Consider the following 24,432-nt stretch of genomic DNA (forward strand, 5'->3'; position numbering starts at 1 on the left):
CCACACCGACGTTATTTGTTGACTTTTTTCCGTGTCCTCTTGATGATGTAAGAAAAAGGAAAGTCACGTGACTAGTTCCCGTTTGCGCTCTACTTCCGTATACGTCACAGCTGCCCGTGTCAAAGTTGGTGGAAAAAGCAAAGTTCCCCGATGTCTTCGTCGTCGGCGCTCCGCTTCTGCGCCAACATCAGCTGGCTGTTCACCGAGCTGCCGGACTTCCCGCAACGGATGCGGGCGGCCGCCGAGGCCGGCTTCCGAGCGGTGGAGGCGGCCTGGCTCTACGACGTCCACCCGCTGGAGCTCCGCGCGGCCAAAGAGCTCCACGACCTGGACGTCGTCCTCATCAACACGCCGCCGGGTCAGGAGACAGGAGACGGAAAACAGAAACAACACCCCCTCCCCCCTACGTCATCGTCATCATCGTGTGTTGCAGGTGACGTCACAGCGGGAGAGTTGGGCTTGGCGGCGCTACCCGGAAGAGAAGAAGACTTCGAACGAGGACTCAAGGAGGCCGTCCGCTATGCAGCAGCTCTCGACTGCCAAAGGTCACGCGCGCACAAAACACATAGAGCGGGAGTGGGCAAACAGGACCAGATGCTTACGTATCAAAAAGAAGAAGAAAAAAAGCGATTGGACTGTTAATACGTTCAATGGGAACAGTGTTGTTTTGTTGATCACCTTTTTTTTTGTCAGGTAAAGGTGTTTTTGCGGAGCCCGCGAGCTCCATTTGAACCGCCATCGGTTCCCGCGTAATCCGCTCGCCTGGTCGAAAAGTGACGGCTGATGTCATATTCCTCGAAAACCGCAATGGTTTCTTAACTAACCAGACATTCGGCCTTTGACCGGTCTTCGGTGAAAAGGTATTTCGTAGTCCATTCTATGTGAAACACTCGGCATTCACTGTCGACTTTTCTTTGGCCCGCTCATGGTCGAAGAACGGTTCAGAGCAGTAGCAGAGTAAAAACAGAACAGCCAAAGCCAAGTTAATGTATCACTGAAGCTGCTGCGCTACCTGGTGGAACCACTGGGCATTACAGCACAAGGTCAAATGAATGTCGTCATGATTTTCATATGGTTTGGGCGATTCTGTACCAATCTTCGGCCGGCCAGATTGAAATGATCAACGGGCCGGATGTGGCCCGCTGGCCATAGTTTGCCCACCCCTGACGTAGACACTCAAAAAAACAACACGCACACACGAACTGGCCTCTTCATTAGCCATGTGAAAATAAATACATCAATTGATGAAATGGTCTTTCAAATTCTTCAATACTATAATTTCAAAAGTTGCAAATTTGTATGAGTCGCGGTGTTTTCAACGCCGCGTGTATTGACATGTATTGATTTTTATTAACAAAAAACATTACTGACGTCAATAAACATTACATTAAAATGTAAACTTGCTTTTTTGGGGAAAAATATCCATTCATATGGTCTTTTTTATTAAATTAAAACTCAATGAAAAAGAATTAAAATTGCAATAAGATGCTAACATTTGAATCAAAACATAAATGGCATGAAAAATGATCGATTTTGAATATTTCAAATGTGTATGCGCTGTCATATTGACACACACGCGTGTGGGTCACGTGTCAGGATCCACATTATGGCCGGCAGGATTCCGGCGGGAGTCGACGGCGGCACCGCGCTGCAGGAGATGGAGGCCGTGTTCGTGCGCAACCTCACCTACGCTGCCGAGCTGCTCTCAGAGGTGTCCGTCGCCATAGCGACGCAACAACGCCAAACGACCCACTTAACTTCCCATCTGTGTTAGCAAGGAATAACCGGCCTGATCGAGCCCATCAACACGCGGCTGACCGACGCTCGCTACTTTCTGTCCTCGCCTCACCACGGTAAAAAGCCGGAAAAAATTCATTCAAAATTGTCGCTCTCCAACTCGTTGTCTTTGTGCACAGCCGCCGCCATCTTGAAGAAAGTGGCCAAGGAAAACATCAAACTGCAAATGGTGAGTGGCCATATATATATATATATATATATATATATATACATATATCTCAAACGTTTCGCAAATGTTGCGGCGGGTGACAACGTCCGCATTTTCATGCAGGATGTTTTCCACTGGCAAATTATGGACGGAAACCTGACGCACAACATTCAGCGATATTTGCCGCTGCTGGGTGAGCAACACGCCGGTTCGTCAACGGACGTTCGCCATGAACACAAAAAGATCTCGCAAAGCACCGAACGAAAATAGCACAAAAAGCGGATACGCTGCAATGCTGTACCTTCTGCCCTCTAGTGGAAGAGCTTTGAATTGTTCTGCCTGTCATTATATGTCGCTGCCATCAAACCGTAGTTGAACAAAGATAAGAAATAGACATTCCTATTTTTCAAATGTCATTTTATTCACTAAAACATCCATTTTCTGTAGCGCTTCTCCTACGCGGGTCGCGGGCGTGCTGGAGCCTATCTTGGGCGGGCGACACCCTCAACTGGTCGCCGGCCAAGTATTAAACTGGTCTTTAATGTAATTACTTAAAGACCTTTTGAATAAGTATATATTTTCATTCAAAATAAATATATTTAAAATCTATTTTTATTAAAACAAATTGAAAGCAAATGTGAGAAAGAGCTGAAAAAGTATGTTTTTAATATCCATCCGTTTTCTGTACCGCTTATCCTTACTAAGGTCGCGGTGTCTTTCGTATGAAAAATTCAAACATTTAAAAATATTTCTGAATTTTCATGCAACGTCTTACAATGATGTATTTTAATCGGGAAATATACGCAGTATTCTGAATGCGGTGAAATTGTGGACATTGCGTCAGGTCACGTCCAGGTGGCTCAGGTTCCCGGCAGGAACGAGCCGGACAGCGCCGGCGAGATCAACTACGACTACGTCTTCTCCACGCTGGAGAAGCTCGGCTACCGAGGATACGTCGGCTGCGAGTACAAGCCGCTAGGTGGGCGGGCTCGCGGGCGCTGTGCATGCGTGCGTCCGTTCCGCGTCGTTAACCTTGCGCTTGTCGTCTTGTTCTCCAGGAAGAACGCAGGAAGGTTTGGCTTGGCTCCGAGATTACTGGACACGCAAGAAGTGACGCTGCACGGACAAACAATGAAAGCGGTGGCCTAGCTGCTAATGTTATCTCGTAAAATGTCATATTTGAGATTGCAGAACTGGTTTTAGTCTGTTTTAATAGTGATTCGCCACAGTTGGTTTCATTAGAAAACACAAGAAGTGATTCCAGTCTTGTCTGCTCGAGAACAAGCGCAAAAGGTGTAAAGCCGACCGCCTGCATTTCCACAAGTAAATAAGTCCGTTTTTTCCCCACAACATTATTATGTGTGTAGAGGAAAAATCTAATTGGAGAAAGAATTTGAAACGATCAGAATTTGCAGTAGTTGATTGTTCCTCTCCAGTCCTGTAGGGGGCAATGTTATGCACTGCAGAGCAGTTGAATGAATGAGATAATGGTTTCTGATTGAGGCAGGTTTTCGCAATAATGAATACAAATTCTCCAAAATTGAACTGATCGAATAATTGTTTGTTGCCTGATTTATTTTGCATTTGTCAGAGTGCATCAAGTGTCCTCTATATACTATATTATATACAATATGCAGTACATAAACAGTACACTACTGACACAGTTGAAGAGTGCAGTGTTAGGCATCCTTAAGCTCACTGTTTGTGTGTGTTTGGCTAACAGTGACGCTACTTAGCGCCGCTAACCCCCAACAAAGGGGAAAAACCCCTTGAGAAATGTCCTTCTCATCAAGTTTTTGTGACTCGCAAAGTCAATAAAAAAAACGGATAGGCACTTTTGGGCAGCGAAAAGCAAAACAAAAGCTCGGACTGAAATCTCGGCGCAAAGTCCGACGCGAGGCACCGATCAAGCCCAACATGTCCCCGCGCATGACTGCGACAGATCCAGCGTCGGCTCCCGGTCACAGATTCTGGCGTCACTCTGAACAGGAACGGCGCACAAAGATGCATAGAAAGTCCAACATGCCCTTTGCAGGGACTGTAGGTGTCGCTACGGTGGTCCTGCTGCCCAATCCAGGGTGCAATCTGCCTTTGAAGACAGCTGGATGGAAAGCCTCAAGAGTTTCATTTCATTCCACAGAGTCCAACTAAGTGTGGGAATGTCGTGTCCGGGAGCATTTTCAAGGAAGCAAGGCGACTGGCACGCATCTCGGGACCAAGCGTTTGTAGTCTACGGACACTCAGTGTGAGCGATTCTGTGCTAACTGGGCAGGACGTCCGTCTGGACCCAAAAGGAGTCCAAACTGGAGACTTATGACTAAAAACATGATCCATAAATGTCTGAATAAATAAATAAATGCTTTCTAGCAGCTTAAGTTAATGCTAATGCTATCAAGCAACAATCTAGCTTTTGGGCCAACGACAGTCGACGCAAACTGGCTTTTCCTCAGATGGGCGATGAAAGACACAAACTTAAGCGAGAAGGAGCGTTGGTTACAAGAGTCCGGTCCAGAGGTTGTAGCAGGCCGTGTTGATGACCGACTCCAGGTGGTGGTACATGGAGACCAGTTGGGGCGGCAGGCTGCTGCCGTCCTGCGGCCGCGGCGGCAGCGGCTCCCGCAAAACCACCTTTAGACTCTGGAACGACAACGACGGTGGAAAATTCGCAGGTTGGTACAGTTGACGACATCTTGAAAACTCACCGTTTTGCCGGCTTGGGAGTCGAGGTAGACCAAAACGAAGCAGTCGGTGAACTTCTGGTTCAGAACAGCCTGGAACAAAAAGTTAGATTTGTTGTCCACGTGATTCAGTTTTGGGCACAGTACGTAGACAATCTCTCACCAGATATTGGATGCCGCCGTCATCAAAATGCCGACAGCTTTGAGGGAATCGGCCCAGCAGCACTTTGATGAGACTCTGGTACCAGGCCGTACTCATGTTCAGGAAGCAATCCTGTGGCGACACAAAGACGAGCTCACGAGTTCATGGGCTCAAGTCTACAAATTACAAATCAAAGAACTCTTTCCCCAGATACTGTAGGTAAGGTGATGGAGGTCCAAAACAATACAGAAGCACATTTCACCCTTCCTGGGGCAACCGGGACCACCTACCACCACTACCATGACTTTGACGAGTCCCTGGTGGTTTGGATCCTGGGTTATTTTAACCGACCGGCAGAAGAATGTTGCCGGAAACGTTTTGTCTGCATGGACAAAAGGCGTTGTAGAGGATGGACAATGCAGGATCATCTGTCCCCTACCAGCACCTGGTGTCCTGGAGCAAGGCACAGAAACCCTGAAGTTCCCCTGGGGTGCTCCACTGCTAAAGTTGTGCGCTTGCCATTTTACTAACCGGGACCGCCTACCACCAGCAACACTTTGATAAAGATGATTCTGGTGGGGACCCTGGTTCACTTCAGTCAACTGGCAGTCCAACGCTGCCAGAAAAGTGAACTTTTTGACAACGTGGACCTGCTGATGAACCATCCAATACATTCCCTAGCCCACACAACTGTGTCCAGCGGCAACAACCATCATTGCATAGGTTAAAGGTTTGCAAGTCTACAGACATCTGAGAACTCTTTCCCCTGCTTGGTGAGGTGCCCTAAGTGTCTGAAACAAACATGGAAGTACGTTTGAAGACTGGCCTTCACCCTTCCTGGTGGCTACCGGTTCATTTCAACCAACCGGCAGGAAAACATAGCCCCTTTAAAAGACTCTGTTTTGGAAAGGCTGGAGCTGGAAAGGATGTGGCAATGGACCAATCAGCCCCAACTAAAGGCACCTCAAACTCCCCTTCGCATCTGCCCCCCATTACCAGGAGCTTACCCTTACTCCTTCCCTTTTCTAGTGCTTATGCTCCACCTTGCGTTGAGAGCAAAAACTACACATAAAAGATAATACAAACCCAAATATTGTAAAATGGCACCCAAGAGGGTGGTTCTCACCAGCTGGGGGTCAATGTCCCCCACCGAGCGGCTCTGGACGGCCTCCAGCAGCTCCTCTAGCTCGCAGAAGGACAGCTTGGTCAGCTTCAGCTTGTCCAGCGCCAGGTGCTCGCCGTGGAAAAGCCTCCTCCACAGGTTGTCGCGGCGGCAGTGTCCCATGGCCTCGTCCACGCTGGCCCGGACCTGCCGGCGGGCGGCGGCCACCTCGTTGTTGAGCAGCGGGAACAGCGGGGTCGGGTAAAGCAGCCCCAGGGAGTCGCCGGCGGCGCCCACCAGAGGGTAGAACTCGTTGCCGTCGCTGGGTGCGCAGGCCTCCGACCTGGACCCGGTGGGATCCTCCCAGAGGTCTTGCTCGCCGCCGGGGGACGTGCAGGTCTCCACCCGATCCGGGGCCGCGCGGCCGCCCAGCTCGCGGTGGGTCTGAGGAAGCTTCTTAAAGCGCCGCATGTCGGCTGTGAGTCGAGGGAAGAGCTCTCGCTGGCTCGTCATGATCACGTAGAAGTGCAACCTGCGCACACATTCATGGAAAATGACATTTTAATGTCTTGTATACAAATTGCGGTGCATCTTTCTTTTGGCTATTTCTGAAAATGTGTCCCTGAGTTGTGCCCAACTGTGACGTCACAAGCGGGCTATTTTACATCATTCAGTCGGCCTCTCCTACCTCAGCAAGTGTCTCTCCCCCTCGGACTGCTCCTCGAAGGGAGCGGCATTGTGACACACCACCAGGGACACGTCGAAGTCGTCGTGGTGGTGAAGCCCCTCCAGGTCCTTGTAAGAACCCGAGCTGGAGCGGGGAAAGAATTCCGAGTCAGGCCAAGCAACTTAGGCGTTTGTTGCGGCGCCGTTTGTCCTACCTGTTCCACAAGGCGACCAGCGCGTACTCATGCAGGTCCGACGTGGCCTTTTTGGCGTCGGTGGCGAAGGTGGGCTTGGACATGCGCAGGGGCTTCATGCCGTACGTGCTGGCGTGGTCGGTGATGTAGTTGTACAGCTGGTGGGCGGTGATCATCCCCGTGGAGATGGAGAAGCTCCCTGGATCAAAGGATGGCAGGAGAACAATCAGGAAGCCCCTAGGAGCACCTTAAACCCCCAACTCACAGAACCTACAAGCTTTTCAAACAGTTATTTTTGTACCAGGAACACAAAAGTTTTTCAACTATACTGCAAACTCAAATGTCCTGTGTTCCACATTATTATGCATGTGTGGTTTCAAGTAAATCAACGTTTGAGCTTTTGCACACTTGTTGAGATCGCTGACGTCAATCTCAGACACGTTTGAACCTTATTTACCAAGGTGAGCAGAGTTTAAGGAAAGATATCTAAGAAAGGAGTGAAAGTTTTTAGACATAATGGGGAGCAAAAGTCCAATTTATTTGGGAAAAGGAAGGAGAACGCCAGACAGTTCAAGATCAATCACTGTACTGTTAAATATTTTGTGTGGGACTCAGACTGCACTGTACTGTTATTTTCCAATCAAGTCATGTAACGGAAAGTTTCTGTCAAGCAGATGCATGATATCAAGAGAGCGGGACTTTCGGTGGCCAGATCTGACAAGGCTGCTTTTTTTTGGAGTCTGGAAGTGAAACCCGTCAAGGGTGCCTGAAGGTGTCACAATGAGTTTCGAACTGACCATTTGCTGCCTCGGAAGAAAACACGGTCAAATAATCCTCACGCAAGACACCACGACACAACCTCAGTGGCTGGCAACTATGGCTACACTGGGAGAAAAAGCCATTGTGTGGCCAATGTCGTCCCCTGATCTCAACCCTATTGAGAACCCGTAGAGTATAATTTTACTTTTATTTTTCTTTACAACCTATTTGTTCTTTTTTTTTAAACTGTTAAGCCGTAATGATTTGGAACAGTGAGTTGTTTGTTACAAGTCATTTCGCATTTCAATATTCATCACGAATATTTATATCTCTGTTTGACAATTTGGAACGGAGCGTACGAGGATGCTCGTCACCCCCACCTTGGAAGACGTGGTTGCGTCCAAACTTGGGGATGTCGGGGTGCTGCGCGATGAAGTCTCGGAGGAAGTCGGTGAGCTGGTAGCCCTGGCGCAGCGTCATGTGGCAGCCCACCAGGTATTGATGGACCACACGCAGGTGGAAGTCGTAGCTGAACGAGTGCACGTGCATCAAGTCGCGCACCTTGTCGCACTCCTCCGTGAACAGCATGGAGAGCTGCAACAGATTTGTTAGTTCATCTCGCATGTCAATCGCAGCCCAAAGCGGGCAGAGCATTCTGGGAAATGAGGAGAAAGGTAGCAGACCAAGCTGGGGTAATCATCAGAGTAGTGGCGCGGCGTTGCGTACGGTTAGTGAGGATGTTCTGCGCTTGTGTGGGGTTTTTCTCCAGGTACTCCGGTTTCACTTTCCATATTTGTGAGCGGTGATCTGACCATTTGTGTTCTGGAACTGACTGACTGGCGAGCAGACCGGGGTGGACCCTGCGTTTCTCGCCAAAAGTCAGCTAGGAGAGACTCCGGCTCACCCATCACACTGAACAGGTCGAGCCGTAAAGAAATGCTTGGACGCTTCGCGTCAAGGGGACATATGATGTAAAAAGTCGTTTTCGAGCGGCGGTCACACGACACGAAAGCACGAACTTGTCCAAGCCAAAAGGTAAACACAGTTGCAGTGTTGCACATTAGTCTTAGCTTCTGATAACTGGCACATACTCAAATGTTAGACAAAGTGTCATTTGGTGACGAAGTGCTGCCTCCACGAGGGAAAATATAATCAAATCTTTACGGGTGCTTGCTCTTAACTTTCATACGCCGCAGTGTCCTTTCTGGACCTTTGCCGCTCAAATCCAGGAGTCAAGGAGACGGCAGCCACCATGGGTAACCACGGTGACAAGGTAAGACCATCCTTTCGACACGGAGGAATGAAAACATGAACTTTTCCATCCCCCGTCGTGGTGTTCCTGAACTTCTAGCGTGACTATCAAGTCTGCGTCATTACGACTAGTCTCTAATCCGCAGTCCCGAACGGCTCCTTTTGCGGCTGAGTCAACTCGGTCGTCTCTCGGGGACACCACTTGTTAGCCGGGACCAAAAGCACGGTGGGAAAATGAAAGTCATGGCCCCGGCGAAGTCCGCACAACGGATGACCGTTGACTTTTCATCCACGGTCGACTCATGATTGACCCCTTCGAAGGCAAAATGACAAAACATGCTACAAGCGATAGGGGGAGAAGTCCAAGCGGGAGGAAATGCTGCAGGAAGGCGGGAGAAACCGGAAGCAAATCACAACCAGCAAGCAGCCAGGAAATCAGACAGAGGAGCTCAGCGGTTCAAAGGTCCAGATAAACCTTTGCCTGTGCCACCATTTCAAGTCAACCGGGAAGTTCTCGTTCCATTCGACTGCCAGCCATCCCGCAGGAGGAAAAAAGCAAAGATTGACGGCAGCGAGCAGAGCGGCGAGGGAAGGGCGGAGGGGGGGTTGACTGTCTCCCCCATCCCGGCCCCCCGGCCCCCTCGCCCGATATTGGCCGGGACGTACCGCGCAGTCAAACACCGGGGCGGCGTCCGGGAACGGCTTGCAACGAAGTTTGGTGAGGAGGCCGCCCTGATGGAGAGATGAGAGGAAGTGTGTGCGTGTATGCGGGAGTAAGGGGAGGGAAGTGTGTGTGTGTGGGGGGGGGGGGGGGTTAGGACAGACACACAGCACGATGGCGTCCGTTCGGCATTGGGTAGGCCGCCCACAAAAAAAAAACGCATTTTCGCTTTGAAACACTGGGAAATACCATGAAAACATCAAGCCACCTCATGATGACAAACGTACAAAACAAGTAACCCTTGTGTGATGAGCCACATGCTGTTTCACCAGGTCTAAATTCCTCAAATGAAAAATATCAAACAACACAGTAGCAAACTGGATTGATGTTTGCCGTCGTCGTGGGTTCCTTAATCCTAGAGGTCCCTGAAGGCACCGTACGCACGCCTGATTGGTGGAGAACCAGGAAGTGTGCCTGAGGGCTACACGCAGCAACGGCTGGCTCGTCTTGAGATTTCACATTCGAGCCACCCGTTCCAGATGGAACGAAGCGGCCCCACAAACAAAGTTACCATCGTTTTAGTCCAGCCGAGTTTCGTCATTCCGTTGGATCTGATGAGTTCATTTTTAACAAGACCCTTTTGAAATCCCACTTTTAAACTGCAATTCTAACAATTGCAACAAAATATAACAAAGGTTTTGCGAACGGAGCTCCTGGCTAAGACTGAACACCATCTACTCTCCTCTTTTTTTGTAATAAATCTTTTTACTCAAATTTCTGAAATCGCTGATTATTAATAATATTTTGAGGGGGACCTCAAGACGCCGCCCCCAGCCCCAAAATCTCACTGAGTAGCGCAGACTGAAGTAAAAAAAAAAAAAGATCCCCTGACTCCCATTTCACTTATTGACACAAAACTGGGTGGACGTCTATAATAAAAGGACAGACGAAAAAGTTTCCAGGACCCATGCCCGGAATAGAACAGGAGTCGGCCATTTTGGTTTGAAGCAGACATTTTCTTTGGCGAATTCCAAGACTCCAACTTTGCCAAACTCCTCATCGGTAAAACCGGAATCGGCTATCCTAGAGGTAGATGGCCGACGCTAAATTGTGATGTTTTTTTTTTTTTGACTACGTCGTCTAATATGGGCGGAGCGTGGCGTCAAAGTTTGATGAGCTTCTGACACACTTGGATGGAGTGACATTTCATTTTGCGGACAGAACCGTGAAATCGTCCCACTTCCTACCTGCGAGTTGACCGACTGGCCCATGGGGATGCGAGAACACTCCAGCGCGTATTGCTTGACGCAGAAGTAGCAGCCCTGCAAAAAAAAAAGAAAAGATACAAATCACTCCACTCAAACACCTTTGAGTACTTGTTGCCATATTTGCAATTCGACTTCCTACTTTTTGTACATACTGAGAACAGTTTCTTATATTTTTGTTACCTTAGCATTAGCATTAGCAAGAGAGAACCCGAATGAACACTAAAGCGAGCAAAAGTCAGCATTTATGTTGTTTCTTGTCATCTGAAGGTGTCCCCGATGAAGAATCCGGTGAGTGTTAATTTATCGGACCTGAAATGCCAGCTCCATCAGCACGATCCCGCCCGGCAGCGCCCTCTGGAGGTGGTAAGCGGTGGTGGCGGACACAGTGGTCTGCATAATGGATTCACAAAAAGAGAAAAATAACAAGAATAAGTGAATTACCATTACTTCACCAATTATTTCATAAAATAAAACAGGTGAAATGACATACTTGGCAAATAAAGAGGATTCTGATTAAATAAGTCATGCTCTTTTGTATTATTACTTAAAAATGTACTTAATTATAATCACCATTTATTTAAAAAATGGTAAATCTATATTTAAAACAGCATATATTCCCGAATAATTCTAATTAATATTAATTCACCAATTAAGTAAAAATGCGCAAAATGTGCGTGTAAAATTGTATATTTTACCCATTTTTATTAGATGCCATTCAAAATAAATTAAGGCGATAAATGAAAAAATAAACTAAATCACTAATTTAATTTTTTTAAAATAATTCAACAATTATAAAAGGAGTGTTGATAAGTCGCTGCATCATACAGACAAAAGTGCTGTTGCTGGAATTTGGCTGCCTCACCTTGGGGCTGTCTTCGCTCTTCTGCTTGACGTAAGAGAACGACATCCTGCCCTCGGACGACATGGAGCTCAACATGGCGGCTCGGGCGCGGGCGATGCTGACGGACAAAATGGAGGGCGAGAGCGATGGTCAGTGGGGGTCCGCTTACGTCCGAAAGCAAAGCGAGTCACGCGGGAGGAGGCCGACAAAGTGACGCGCGTGCACACTTCAAGTCACAAACATACAAATAAACACACACACACTCGGGGGGCGTGGGGTGAGGTCAGAGGTGCGTGAGCCACCAAGTGGAAATTCTCCAGAAGTGACAAATGTTCACCGTTGTGCCAACTTCAACAAACCGCAGTCAGTCCAGTCCGTTGTTTGCCCACATGTGCCCTGACATTGTCTGGCTGGGGACCAGTCCAGGGTGGATCCCGCCTCCCCTCTAAAGTCATCTAGGATAAGCTGCGTCCACCCGCGACCCGAATGAGGACACGCAGCAAAGACAACGGACGGCTGGTATCATACGCCCCCCCCCCCCCCCCCCCCAACAGTGAATGCGGGCGACACGGCTGGATACAGACCTGCGAGCGGGCGACTGCGGGCGCACCTGCACCAGGATGAAGCCCATGCTCTGCAGGTACTGCACGTACTGCTGCAGAAAACTGCCGGAGATGTCCAGCAGCCAGTGTTCTTCCTTCAGCCGGCCGGGCAGCGCGTCGCCAGAGTCGCCGCTGTAGCTGCGATCGCGGCCCGACGCCGTCGAGTCGCTCGACCGGTGTCGCTTCTGCAAAACAGCGGGAGCGCTAATAATATTTGTTTTTAGTACAATATTTTTATATTTTCATTCTATTTGCATATTCTTGAGCAATTATTTAAATTTGCTCTAACATTTTGTCGTAGTTTTAAATGTTTCTAGTTATATTTTTCTATTTTGAATACATTATTTTTCAATATTTTCTAATTTTGAATTTTTCTATTTTCCATCCTAACATTTTTTAAATCCTTTCAAATGTGTATTTTTTGTGTGTACATATGTATTTTTTATTTCAGTTTTCTCCAATATTTTTGCATCTTTTTGTAATATGTAAGGGCCGCATACAAAAAATGGAATGATACAAGGGCCACTGACATTCTTCAACTTTAATCTGTCAAAAAAAAAGAAAAAGAAAAAAATAAATAAATAAATAAATAAAAAAAAAAAAAATATATATATATATATATATATATATATATATATATAGTTACTTTGTTATAGTTCTAGTAATAGTTACAGTACAATATAAATAGTCATAATGGGTGTTAAAGTTGATGAGTCCGGTACCTTGGTCGGCGGCTGAGGGGCTTGTTCCTCCTGGATCTGCTTGCGGAAGATGGGGTCAAAGAGCAACGGCGTGGCGCAGTAGTGGACCAGACGGGATGACTGCTTCAGGGTTTCCAGGTCGGCCAGCTGAAGAGGACGTTCGGAAAGGCGGTATGAATGACAAGAAGCAAACTTTTGTGCTCAAGGGCCACGACGTTGGGAAGCTTTATGTTCTATATGCACTATTTACTATCAACGGCTCCGGCTACCCCCATCCCAGTAGATCAAGGTGTGCCTCAAGGCTCAGTCCTTGAGCTCCTCCTTTTCACCATTGACAAGTTCCCCTTTGGTCATATTATGCGGTGGCGTGGACTCAAGTTCCACTATTACGCCGACTATACTATCTCAGCACTACGCCATCCACTCAGCTTCCCACTTTCTCTGGCCAGCTGCCTACAGGAAATAAAATCATGGATGTCATCAAATCTACTAAAGCTAAACACCAAGAAAACAGAGCTCACGGTTGTGGTTCCATAAGGTCGAGGACGTTCTCCTCCAGGCGGACAGCGCCTACATCTCCCCATCCCCTGAAGTCCGCAACCTGGACCTCATCCTGACGCCGTCACACATTAAATGTGTGGCCATCACTCTCCGGCACCGTTGCCGAGAAACTGATCTGTGCCTTTATCACCAGCCACCTGGACTACTGTTGGGTGTACCCAACAACACCCTGGACGGACTTCAGTTGTCCAGAACTCAGCTGCCACGGCTCTCACCCACCACAAGCCCTGGCAGCACATCACCCCATGTCTATCCACCTTCACTTGCTCCGCGTGAAATTTTGGATCTCCTACAAACGCCTCCTCCTCACCAACAAAACCCTCCAGTATCTATCGGACCTCCTCCGCCAATACGCTCCGCCTCGCAGCCTGCGGTCCTCAAGCATGCGTCTGCTCACCATCTTCTGAGATGCCCCGACCCACCTTAAAACCCACACGCTTGCCCAGGCCTTTGGCCCTTAGTTATCCACCTTTAAGTATTGTTAGGTAGTTAGTCCTGCATTATTGTTTTTGTCTCATCTGTAAAGCATCCTTGGGTGTCCGGAAAGGCGCTATATAAATCTAATGTATTATTGTTGTCATTGACGCCTGGACGCGCCGCCGAACGCACCGCGATGGGCATGTTGGACTGCGCCGACCGCTGCTGCCACGTCACAAACAGGTTCTCGATCTTCATCTGCTTCTCCAGCTCTGCACAAAACCACAAAAACAAAAGAGCAACATTGCAACGAAAGTAACAATAACAACGTTATTATAGGTGCAACAATGATCTATTAATTGACAACTAATCAATTATCAAATTAATCGCCAACTATTTTGATAATCGAATAATCGTTGAGAGACCTTGTTTCACTTCCTTCCATCCTCTCAACCGTAAATACGGATTCTCCAATTTCTGTCGTCCTCCATGATCTTTGTGTTGATTCAAAAGACATTTACAAACATCTGCTTTTACTTTGGAAAACAATATTCAACCGTTTTTCCATGACGTTTTTGCTCTGCTAAAATCAAATCATCTTTAAGTCATTACATTTTAAGGGTAATGTAAGATGAGCTTGAAATTATATTAAAGTGTTTCACGATCATAGTTTGTGGTTTATGGTTTGCGTTGGTTTTTTGTGGGGGAGGGTGACAATTATTTGCTATATATATATATATATATATTTTTTTTTTTTTTAACGCCAAATTGAACTCCCGCTATAGCGCAGATTTTTAATCTATAGTTCTTACAGTGTGGAGGCAAGTCTGAATTTAAAGTTGTATGCCTTCAGTGCAGTACCACGTTTTGCCACAACATGCTGGGCAGCACTGAGCTCTACTGGAAGACGTGCCGCGTAATTAAGAGCAACAAGAAGAGGCAGAGAAGGTCCCCTAGTAAACTCCTCAGAAAATACATACATGTATTATTGTATGATCTGTTTGTATGTGTGGTAAAGTAGCAGGAAATCTCGTAACCTCTATGCTAATTTCCACGGTGTTTCACATATGTTAGCATTCAGCTAGCAGGCTTTCATAATTATATGATTTGGTTGAACATTTTGGTGTCGCGCTGGCGAGTAAGAGCGTATTAGCGTCAATTCAAATCCGAGTCCGCGAACCTCTCCTCTCGGCCGCTTTGATGTCCAAGAGCTGTCCGCCGTGCCGGGCCACGGCGTCTCCGTCCGTCAGCGTCCTGATGGCGCACACGTCCCTCAGAGCCTCGTCGAAGGGCAGCAGCTCGGAGGGGAAGTGAAGCGGCGCCAGGCTGCGGCCCGAAGACGCCAGCCGACCCTGCTCTTTGCCGGCCGGCGGCGGGACGGCGCTGCGCAGAAGCGTGTCGGGCTCCGTGGACGGACCCAGGAAGGGGTTGGGGTCCTGGGCAAGGAACGACGACACTCGTCTTAGCGCCAATGTAGCACAGCGACATCATTTTTAATGGATGAACGTCTGATGTCACACATTTCGATTTAATGTATGGACCTTTACGGTTACATACGTATTTACATTGTCTTTGTCTACACACCTCTAATGGACCAAAATTACGTCATATTTAATGTTGTATGCGCATCTAATGTAGCATATTTACATCAGATTTAATATCTAGACATCTCTAATGTATGACAGTTAGATCATATTTAATGTTCTATGCATCACTAATGTAGCCTATTTACAAATCTAATGTTCTATACATCTGTAACACATCCTATTTAATGATCTAAACAGATCTAATAAACATGCATTGCTGCAGAACTCCAATGTGGCACATCGCCCTCACATTTAAAGCATGTCCCCCTCGTGTAACATCTCGACATATTCATATTTCATGTTCTATAAGGCTCCATTTGTTCTGGCCCCCAAACGGAGCTCATCAGGGAACAAGACGGTGACTTTTAATTTCCACGCTCGCCGTTTGTCGAGCAACTTTGGGGCGCGTTAGCTCAGCGGAGCAGCTCGGGACCGGCACGGCCCAGCGCCGCCGCGGCGACCCCGAGGCGGGAGAGGCGCGGGCCGCCGGCGAGGCGGCGGCGGCGGCCCGGCCGGTGCTCCCCTCCACAATCACGGCCGTGACAGATGAAGGCCGATTCAGGCAAATTTTCTGCCGCTCTGACTCTGCTTCCCGTCCGAGCTCGTTAGTGACGCGGCCGTGAAGGCCATCGGAGGGAAAGCTAAAGTTCTTTGCGCTTGGTAATTGGCCGCAGGGGGCACGTGGGGGATGGGCTGTTGCGCGGGGCGCACTTAAAGGGCACTTTGCTGGAAGATGCTGCTCCAGTAAATCTCAAGCACATACACACACACACAATATGTTATTTCATCTTGTTGCAAAATGGATTCAATTCATTTTGTTCCTCAAAATGATCAAAGTCTCAAAAAGTGAAACGCTTCACTTTTCCCACAATTTTGAAGAAAGTCAAACGCTGTATTCACAATAGGGGTTGAACTGATCAGTCGACTAGTCGACTACGCCGCGTCGACTTTTAATGCTTGAAGTAATCGCGTATTTTTGGCATCAAATCTGCATTGCACATTAAGCCTGGCACACCACCTGCATACAAACCACCCTGTTCTAGATCACCACAACTTTATATTCTTTTTCTTTTTACAGTACTGTACAGTACCAATAATAATACATTTCCAAGTTTTCCAGCTTTGCCATGCATCAGCACTGACACTGACACGCTGTGTTTCGCTTTTGACTGCAGATTTAATACAAGAGCAGCGGCCGTGTTTTTTGCTGAGGTGCTCGGAAGAGGAAACCGACTCGAATAAAAGACTGCCGAGCGTAAAGTCAAAGCTGAAATCGATTTCATCCAAAGCAAATCTCGACACAGCATTTCATTTTGTGATGCCTCATCAATACAACACTGACACATTTCCAGATGTGCTTATTTCATTGTCACTTTTTCTCCGTCTTGCGAACCAAGTGAGAAATGTTCAAGCTGCAAGCGGCGATGGGAACAAGCCCTTGCAGCCCTTTTTTTCCCCCCGTGACAAAGCTTTGCAGCCATGCTCAGACCACATTCGATGTCGTACGCAGAAAAAGCTATTTAGTGTCGACCATCTGTCCATCCAGTATGCGTGGGCCAAATTCAGTCGCAAGCTGACTGCTTCAAACTAAAATGGCAGATTGTCTTTTCAGGCATGATTTCTTTAGTTTTTTGTGGGTCTACTCATAATAGACATGTCTACCAAATTTCATGTAGCTAATTCAGGGGCTGCATTTATATAAAAAAAAAAAAAAAAAAAAAAAACCCATAGGACAAGTTTGTCTATGAAGGACCCCTTGGAAACAGTCCAAATCAGGCTCAAAGGGGTTGCTTTAAACCAAAATAGCACACTGCCGGTGTCTTTTCAGACATGGCTTCTTGAGACTTTTTGGTGGCTCTACTCATGATAGACATGTCTGCCAAAACCGAGGTTGCTATGTGAAACTGGCTTCAGGGGCTGAATTTTCAAAACATTCATGAGCTGAGTTCTTGGACTTTTGTGTTTTATGGTCATCACACAAATGTTGCTTTGAATGTAATTTTGTGGCGTACACCTGTTTAACAGGATTGAAATTTGAGTTTGGTCTTTGAAAGAACCCCTGAAAGTTTCTCACCAAGTGGCAGACGCTTTTGTGACTCTACTCACGATAGACAAAGCTACCAAATTTCATGTCGCTAGATGAAACGTTCAATATTCATGCTATGCATCTGCTTTTCGAGGGAGTAGCAAGGGAGGACGCGGTGGTTCGACAGCCCCGGGGCCGCAACAGCTGCACGCGCGGGGCCGCGGGAGCCGCCGCCCGCCGCGGCCCGGGAAGCAGATGCTGGCCCGACAGGTCGCTTCCACCTCAGCTGGCAGAAGCGCCGGCAGACGTCGGCCCGGCGACACGAGCGAGCGGCCGCTTACCCGCTCGGAGTGGACGTCGTGGAGCGGAGCGTCGGAGAAGCAGTGGTGATGGAACAGGCCCATCTTCTGGCTGAGCAGGCAGTGCAGCACGTGGGCGCGGGCGTTCTGCCACCTGACCAGGCGCACCAGTTCGCGGTTGAGCGAGGCGCCCAGGTCCAGGGACCAGTTGTAGCTGTACAGCGTCACCTGCGGGTGGGCAACTTTCATTGGAGGGCGAGTTCGTTGCTTTTACTCGACTTAGACGGGGGTCGCAGCTCATCAGCGCACATCCGTCAAGCTACTTTATTATTACGTCACGTGCTAAAAAGCTCAAGTCAAGCACACCGCGTAAAGGCTGCTCATGCCTGTTTTAATTCAAGCCCTATGTTTTTATACTTACAACAAATGCTCACTTTCAAGTGAAATGTCTTTATATTAGTTGTATTTATTTTTGGGTTTGAAATTGCTTCACTGAAAACGTTTATGGACAAGAAAATACAGTTTGCTGCTTAATGTGAACTGAAGAATTAAAACGTTGATAACTAATCGGTCATTTATTATCCAGTCAAATGGTGTATTTTTCCTTGTGCATTCATAATTGCTCTTTTACCAAGGAAAACTAGAGTTTACCCAAATATTTGATGATTTGATACAATTTTTAGGAGAATACTAAAATATATGATAGCTGCAGCCCTATTACAGTCCCACTTGTAATCCTTGCTGGGGGGGGAAAAAGTTATACCTCCCCCAAACACAATTCAAAATGAAGAGGCACATTTTAAAGCACAGTAGTGCCTTGAGATACAACTAGCCCAACTTATATGACGTTTTGGAGATATGAGCTGTCGTCTGGTCGATGTAAAAAAATTGAGATACAAACAAGCGCCGTATGGAGGCAGTGAACTCAACTCAGCAAAAGATTGTGAACAATTCTTCCAAAAATATTTGATATCTCGCACACGACAGAGAGAGCCCCGTTGAATTCATCACAATGCACAAACTGTTTAATTCTTGACACTCTCTTTCCGGCACTGTACATTTTTCGTAATTTTGTCTGTTTAAAAATGCATTTAATGCTTTGCTTTAAAAGGCTTTTAAGCTGTCTTTCACTTTTCTAAAAAATAAATGTGCCTGAATAATAATATGTTTTTACAAAGTGAATTTGCCCAGTCGCTGATCTTTCGGGGGGACCTACCCTCGGTGCTTTGCTGCCATCTTGTGGCATCTACATGCAATTACCAATATTGTTTTGTGGGCATGAATTTTTTTCGCTATTTGTGGCAGGGCTCAATCCCTATCCCCGTTGTTTATTTGCGGCGGTTCACCGTACAGCCTTGAGACAGCTTCCGTTGCGATTGGGCCCCATTTAAATCAATTGAATTGAATTTCGGGGCCCGTGCGATGTGGTCCACTTTATGCGACATCTTCCTCCATGTGCCGTGCCAACTACCTTTTTGTCCAGGATGCGGATGAGGAGGAACCTCTGTCGGGGAACGGGTGCCGACGCCCAGCCCGCCTGCTGCTGCTGGTGCTGACCCGAGAGGCTGGCGCAGTCACCCTGCTGCTGCTGCTGCTGCTGCTCGGAGGCTTCGAAGCGCTGCAGGCCTTTGTGAGCTGCACACAGCCGGAAGGACAAGGACGGACGGGCGCGTCAAGGGCCTTTTCTGGACCTCTTCATTCAACAGCGACCACATTTCATGCTCTCCAGACCAGTGATTCTCAACTGGTGAGTCCGGACCCAAAAGTAGTTGACGCAGCCATTTTGGGTGGGTGGAAGACAGCTAGTAAAAAATGTTACGTATTCATATTCTGATATTTTCTTTCCAGTACAGAGGCGTACCAAGTTCCTACATGGAACATACTAGGTCAGGGACAGGAAATGTTACACACTTGTGTTCTAGTGTTCTGCGGTGTGTCAAACTCATTTGAAATGGTGTTTCAAAATATAATATACTGCACATGAATTCACAGCCGATTTATGAACAAAACAAACAAACAAAAAAATCATTATTTTGAACTTCTACAAAAGAGGGTCAACGACGTTGCAACAAAAGGAAAATGCGGGTCCCAGGGTGACAACAGTTGAGAAACATTGCTATAGACCATCCCTTCATGTTTGTAAACAATGGGCGCCAAGGTACTCTGTATACTACTTCAGGCTTTTAAGAATTGTAGCATATTTCAGTTTACCACGACTGTAAGTCATGTCAGCAAAATGTTTCCGTATCTCACTCCGTGCATCTTTTTCCAAAACGGGTTTTACCTGTACAAAGAACCCCCAAAACATGACATTGTGTAATATATAACCAACCAAGCAATTGCTGCTCCAATGAGCAAAGTCTTTGTACCCAGGATTGTTTTGTGACCTTTAAAAATGTAAGTAAATCAAAGCTGAAATGTATGTATATATAGTCTATAAATGATGAACTGTCTCCCGCCTCAAATACGAGACTGCCCCGAGCTCCCCTCATTTCAATCACTCCTAGAAACCTACATGTTCTGCTTTGCTTGCGTCACTTAGCCTTTTTTTATTTTTATTCCCACTCCTCCACTATTTCTGTCTCTAATTTCTGACTTCTTTTTCGACCTGTGTGACAGTTGTGAAGGTAGAAGAAGTCCTACTCACGTGTGAATCTACTAAGCGTCGCCGCGTTTTCCTCCCCTGAACTGTCATCCGCTGCCGACGCGAGACGGAAAGACGGTACGGACGGACGGCGAGCGACAAGAAACAGAGGACAGGACACGGCTCAACACCAAGTCATGTTAAGACAACACGCACACACGCACGCACGCACGCACGCTAGACATACATGCATGAACACGTGCGGGCTAGACTAATGACGAGGTTAGGATGCGTTTACCTTGCTCTGTGCTGCAGCGCCACTGCTGCAAGTTCCTCCCGACGACGATGAAGCTGCGGGAAGCCTGGGGAGGACGCCACAGGTTCGGCACAGCCGAGGAAGGGACGAAGACGTCTCCTGACGCGGGACAGCTGGAAGGAGATATTACAACATTATTGACACAACGCACTTTATTTTTTGGAAAGAAAAATATCACCGACGTACTAGTTGTATACATTTTTATTGCAGTTTAATCTCAATTGTCAATGTCATTGCCTTATTTATTTATTTCTTTTTTTAAAAAGAAATAAATGAGTAACTCCTTGACATATTTTTACAAATGCCTTGTGAGCTGAGTGCTTTATCCTTTTAGTTTGATATTTTTGCTTAACTTCATATATCCAAGAGGATAGTGTTTTTGCTTTTTCTGTGCCTGACATTCTTGCGGCTCGTGATTGGCTCAAAGGTCCTTCCAGCTCAGGCTACCGGCGCCACCCGCTGCATTTCGGGCGCAACGAGCACCGACCTGGTTTCGACGAAGACCTTGACGTCGGTGTCGGCGGCCAGCGATCCGACCAGGTTGACCAGCTCGGCCAGGACGGACGGCAGCAGGAAGTGGGAGGCCACGTCGGCCGAGCACTGCTGAACAGACGGGCAGCCTGGCCGCCCCGCCGGGACCACAATTCAAAATGAAACAATTTATTATTGAATTATTAAAAACAAGTGATTTACGGCGAGCGCGGCGTACCGAGCCGGGCCATGAAGGCGATCCAGGGCTGGCAGGTGAGCTGGTAGACGGGATGCAGGACGCCGGCGTCGCCCTCCTCCAGCTGGCACGCTTGCCTCCTGCGACAACAAAAATGGATATTTCCCCGTTCACCCCATTTGACGACTTTTGGAAAAAACACTCGGACAGCGCGTGACATGACAGCATCGCGTACACGTCTTGAATCAGACCCATCGAGCGTTTATGTACATCCACATAATAGTAAAAGCAACGACTTTTTTAATCAAATAATCTCTCCAGCGTGTCCTGGGCTGTCCCAAATTACTTAATAATAAAAAATCATAATTACAAACAAATTCAATGAATTCAATTTGAAAAAAAGCATGAATGATCATTTTATTATTGCACATATTTTTCAAAGACACTTTTGGGGGGGGGGTTTGTACAAAAGATCTGGGGCCCATCGTCTGAAAATATCGTTTGCCCGGCCCTCTCCGGTGTCATACTTCTCAACGAAAGCTCGCACAGGCGCACGAACGACTCATACCTGTGCGCCTGCTCCAGCTCGCCGAGCCTCTCCTGCGACCACTGCTGTCTGACGCTCTCCGTCTTGTGCCTGCGCCGCGCCGCGCGGCCCTCCTCGCCTCGCTCGAGCACGATGTCGTCAGTGGTTTTCGGGCTGCTCAGCTCCGACGAGTCGGGTTTGCTCTGGGGCCACAAACTACAAGTTAGTTCAAACGATCTGATCGGTGTTATCGGTATCTGCCGATAATTGGCATTTTATGCTGATCGGCTTTCACGTCATAAGTCGCCGATCCGATCGATAACGGAGTAAAGAATTTCTTTTTACTGAAGTACATTTCAGAGTTTGGACTTTTTCCAGTTTTATCTTAAGAGGGAGGTTGCAATAAAAAAATAAAATAAAAAAAAATCAGAAATATGATCTGTGAAAAAAGTCAGCCCTCTCGGGCCCCATCTTCATTAGGTTCGTTTAAAAAAAAAAAAATAAAAAAAAAAAAGTGGGCAAAAGAGCAAAGGGCAGCTGAGAGGACTCAAAGCGACAAGTAGTTAGCAGCATTTCTGCTCGACAGTTAGGTTTATCACCGCTTTTGGATTTTTGATTGATTGTACAACAACAACAACAACAAGAACAACAACAAGATAACATTTTGTGTTGGAGTAACACTCTATTGACGAAGAAGCCATGCCAACATACCAGAATGTCCCAGAAGCTGCGGCGCGTGCTTCTTCCGGTGGGCGTGGTGGACTCGGGCGTGCTGGATCCCGTCACGCCGCTGCCGCCGCCGCCGCCGCCGCCAATGGCGCCGCTGCCGGCGTGCGGCAAGGTGATGGGCGAGGGGCTGCTTCTGAACACCCGAGAGCCGCTGCGCTGCCGGGGAGTGTTCTTCGCCTCCTTCGCCTCGAGCGCACCTGAATCTTGGAAATGGAAACCAATTGTGATCCTTAGGGCTACACACGAATCGGTGGTGACTCGAACTGGGATTCGAGTGGGCGTGCAAAAGCAATCGGCGAATCGGAATTTTCAGGCTCGAATCAGAACAAATCTTATACGATCATACTACGTACTTTATTCTGACACGAGCTGCAACCGCCGCTACGCCGCATTTACTTAAAAAAATACAAACTATTTAATGATTTTGAGCCCGTGTTTAGGGCGTACGGCATTCTGGCTTATTGCGCATAGTTTCTGCATGTGCGCATTTGGCCTGAAGTCCACAGACCTCCACCGACAAGATGATCTCCGCGGAATGAGGCGTGCGATAACCAAGCCCAAGGAGCTGCCCGGATAGTCGTGCCAGCGCCACAACCGATACCGGAAAGGAGTCAACACCGGAAGGGGCCACGGTGGCAGAACGAATGCCAGAAAGTGGATTCGACACAGGGTCGCGCGTGACGCTAGCTAGCTAGCTAGCGAGCTAGAAAGGAGGCAGCTGGTCCCAGGCAGCAAAGGATTTACGGCACCGACAGGCGCAAAACCGACCCGGGTTGTACCTTTGGTCACTGTGCAGCGAGGGATCCGAGGTAAAGTAAGTCATTTGAAACTAAAGAGAAAAAATTTTCTGGAGGCAGAAGCGGCAGCCGTAACGCAACAGCATATTCTCTTTCCGGTTCAATAGATAGTTTTCAAATAATCAAATTGGATTTTTCATTTGTTGGACGATGACATTTATTTGACTTTATTTCGGTAACACTTTGAATCTGATTCGGAAGACAATTGTGACTGTCAACATGAATAACGAATCAGGATTTAGTGTGCCTAGTTATTTTTGATGTAGCCATGAAATCTTGGGACAACACAGTCGACGAACGATTTGACCGATGACGGACATTGTGAAACGATCGAAAATGTAATTAGGAAAAAAAGGAGCATATACTTGGCACGTAAAAAATAGTGACAATTTAAATATTTTTTAAAAACGGCGGGCAGACGGCGGCATCGCACCTTTGCCGTGGTCCTTGCGGCCGTGCGCGCTGGCATTGGCGCAAGGCAGGCAGAGCGGGTTGGGCAGCACCATCAGCTCCATCAGCACGTCGCACAGCGCGTGGCGCAGCGCCCCCTGCAGCTTGTCGGCCAGCTGCGCCGGGCTGACGTTGCCTTGCTCCCACACGTCGAAGCGCACCAGCAGCGGCGCCGCCTCTAAGTAGTTATTCCAAGAAATTCAATCAAAAGAAAAATTGCTCAAAGTCTCAAAGTGTAGCTTTACTTTCGCCACATTTTCTTATGTTAGAGCCTTATCCATACATCCATTTTCAACACGGCGTATCCCGGTTAGGGTCGCGGGGCGCTCCAGCCCATCCCGGCTGACTTCAAATAAATTACAAATATTAAAAAAAAGGAAAGGTATTGTATCAATTACATATTTTAAAAGAAGAACATTAGTATTTAAAAGAAATACATTCAGAACATATTGCCATGTTTAGGAAAAAGTAGCATCTCAATAACAATTCACAAATATTTTTTAAAGAAATTAATTTCATCTCAATTACAAATATTTTGAAAACAAAAATTGGAATGTTAATGATATTTAAAAACAGAAATAAAGGAGTACATGAATTACATACAGTATCTTTAAAGTAGTAAATTAGCATTTATAGTCAAAATATTTTGAAAATATTCATTTGT

The 24,432-nt window shown here is 47.3% G+C and overlaps 3 protein-coding genes across 14 annotated transcripts in view; 1 reads left to right on the forward strand and 2 right to left on the reverse strand.

Annotated features, from left to right (window-relative positions):
* The window catches only part of ptprfa (protein tyrosine phosphatase receptor type Fa), a 65,212-nt gene extending 65,062 nt beyond the window's left edge, over nucleotides 1-150 (reverse strand). Inside the window, exon 1 of the mRNA XM_061779972.1 lies at nucleotides 11-150. The gene's annotated coding sequence lies outside the window, so the exon portion shown is untranslated. The remainder of the gene's footprint in view (nucleotides 1-10) is intronic.
* On the forward strand, nucleotides 151-11,071 carry hyi (hydroxypyruvate isomerase). Of its 3 annotated transcripts, XM_061779984.1 has the most exons (8): nucleotides 151-358; nucleotides 434-545; nucleotides 1,597-1,711; nucleotides 1,775-1,853; nucleotides 1,917-1,966; nucleotides 2,069-2,138; nucleotides 2,790-2,924; nucleotides 3,004-3,490. In XM_061779984.1, exons 1-8 carry the CDS (start codon nucleotides 151-153, stop codon nucleotides 3,057-3,059), a joined length of 825 nt encoding a protein of 274 aa, XP_061635968.1. In that variant the 3' UTR covers nucleotides 3,060-3,490. The 3 variants fall into 3 exon arrangements, with proteins under 3 accessions (XP_061635968.1, XP_061635967.1, XP_061635969.1); XM_061779983.1 differs by having other exon boundaries at nucleotides 151-545; XM_061779985.1 differs by lacking the exons at nucleotides 2,790-2,924; nucleotides 3,004-3,490 and adding an exon at nucleotides 10,934-11,071 and having other exon boundaries at nucleotides 151-545.
* The window catches only part of szt2 (SZT2 subunit of KICSTOR complex), a 59,290-nt gene continuing 38,343 nt past the window's right edge, over nucleotides 3,486-24,432 (reverse strand). For 6 of the 10 annotated variants that reach the window (XM_061779961.1, XM_061779966.1, XM_061779963.1 and 3 more), the window contains 24 exons: nucleotides 23,752-23,946; nucleotides 22,504-22,724; nucleotides 21,835-21,995; nucleotides 21,309-21,406; nucleotides 21,087-21,219; nucleotides 20,582-20,712; nucleotides 20,347-20,397; nucleotides 19,171-19,334; nucleotides 17,742-17,927; nucleotides 14,969-15,224; nucleotides 13,981-14,060; nucleotides 12,832-12,957; nucleotides 12,092-12,294; nucleotides 11,529-11,625; nucleotides 10,976-11,056; nucleotides 10,646-10,720; nucleotides 9,404-9,469; nucleotides 7,867-8,080; nucleotides 6,749-6,926; nucleotides 6,556-6,678; nucleotides 5,892-6,399; nucleotides 4,787-4,897; nucleotides 4,648-4,716; nucleotides 3,486-4,582 (listed from right to left, as the gene is read on the reverse strand). In XM_061779961.1, the coding sequence (XP_061635945.1) occupies nucleotides 4,439-4,582; nucleotides 4,648-4,716; nucleotides 4,787-4,897; nucleotides 5,892-6,399; nucleotides 6,556-6,678; nucleotides 6,749-6,926; nucleotides 7,867-8,080; nucleotides 9,404-9,469; nucleotides 10,646-10,720; nucleotides 10,976-11,056; nucleotides 11,529-11,625; nucleotides 12,092-12,294; nucleotides 12,832-12,957; nucleotides 13,981-14,060; nucleotides 14,969-15,224; nucleotides 17,742-17,927; nucleotides 19,171-19,334; nucleotides 20,347-20,397; nucleotides 20,582-20,712; nucleotides 21,087-21,219; nucleotides 21,309-21,406; nucleotides 21,835-21,995; nucleotides 22,504-22,724; nucleotides 23,752-23,946 (3,671 nt within the window). In that variant the 3' untranslated portion in view covers nucleotides 3,486-4,438. The remainder of the gene's footprint in view (nucleotides 4,583-4,647; nucleotides 4,717-4,786; nucleotides 4,898-5,891; nucleotides 6,400-6,555; nucleotides 6,679-6,748; nucleotides 6,927-7,866; nucleotides 8,081-9,403; nucleotides 9,470-10,645; nucleotides 10,721-10,975; nucleotides 11,057-11,528; nucleotides 11,626-12,091; nucleotides 12,295-12,831; nucleotides 12,958-13,980; nucleotides 14,061-14,968; nucleotides 15,225-17,741; nucleotides 17,928-19,170; nucleotides 19,335-20,346; nucleotides 20,398-20,581; nucleotides 20,713-21,086; nucleotides 21,220-21,308; nucleotides 21,407-21,834; nucleotides 21,996-22,503; nucleotides 22,725-23,751; nucleotides 23,947-24,432) is intronic. The other 4 variants (XM_061779962.1, XM_061779967.1, XM_061779969.1 and 1 more) reach the window with 4 other exon arrangements.

This window comes from Phyllopteryx taeniolatus, chromosome 7 (assembly GCF_024500385.1).
Source record: "Phyllopteryx taeniolatus isolate TA_2022b chromosome 7, UOR_Ptae_1.2, whole genome shotgun sequence".
In the NCBI taxonomy this organism is placed as follows: Eukaryota; Metazoa; Chordata; class Actinopteri; order Syngnathiformes; family Syngnathidae; genus Phyllopteryx; species Phyllopteryx taeniolatus.

What these genes read in the sequence shown, in the direction of transcription:
- hyi (XM_061779983.1), top strand. Translation starts at nt 151, where the DNA reads ATGTCTTCGTCGTCGGCGCTCCGCTTCTGCGCCAACATCAGCTGGCTG. An exon ending in TCTGTCCTCGCCTCACCACG is followed by an intron (nt 1,854 to 1,916) that starts GTAAAAAGCCGG and finishes CTTTGTGCACAG; the next exon opens with CCGCCGCCATCTTGAAGAAA. An exon ending in AAAACATCAAACTGCAAATG is followed by an intron (nt 1,967 to 2,068) that starts GTGAGTGGCCAT and finishes ATTTTCATGCAG; the next exon opens with GATGTTTTCCACTGGCAAAT.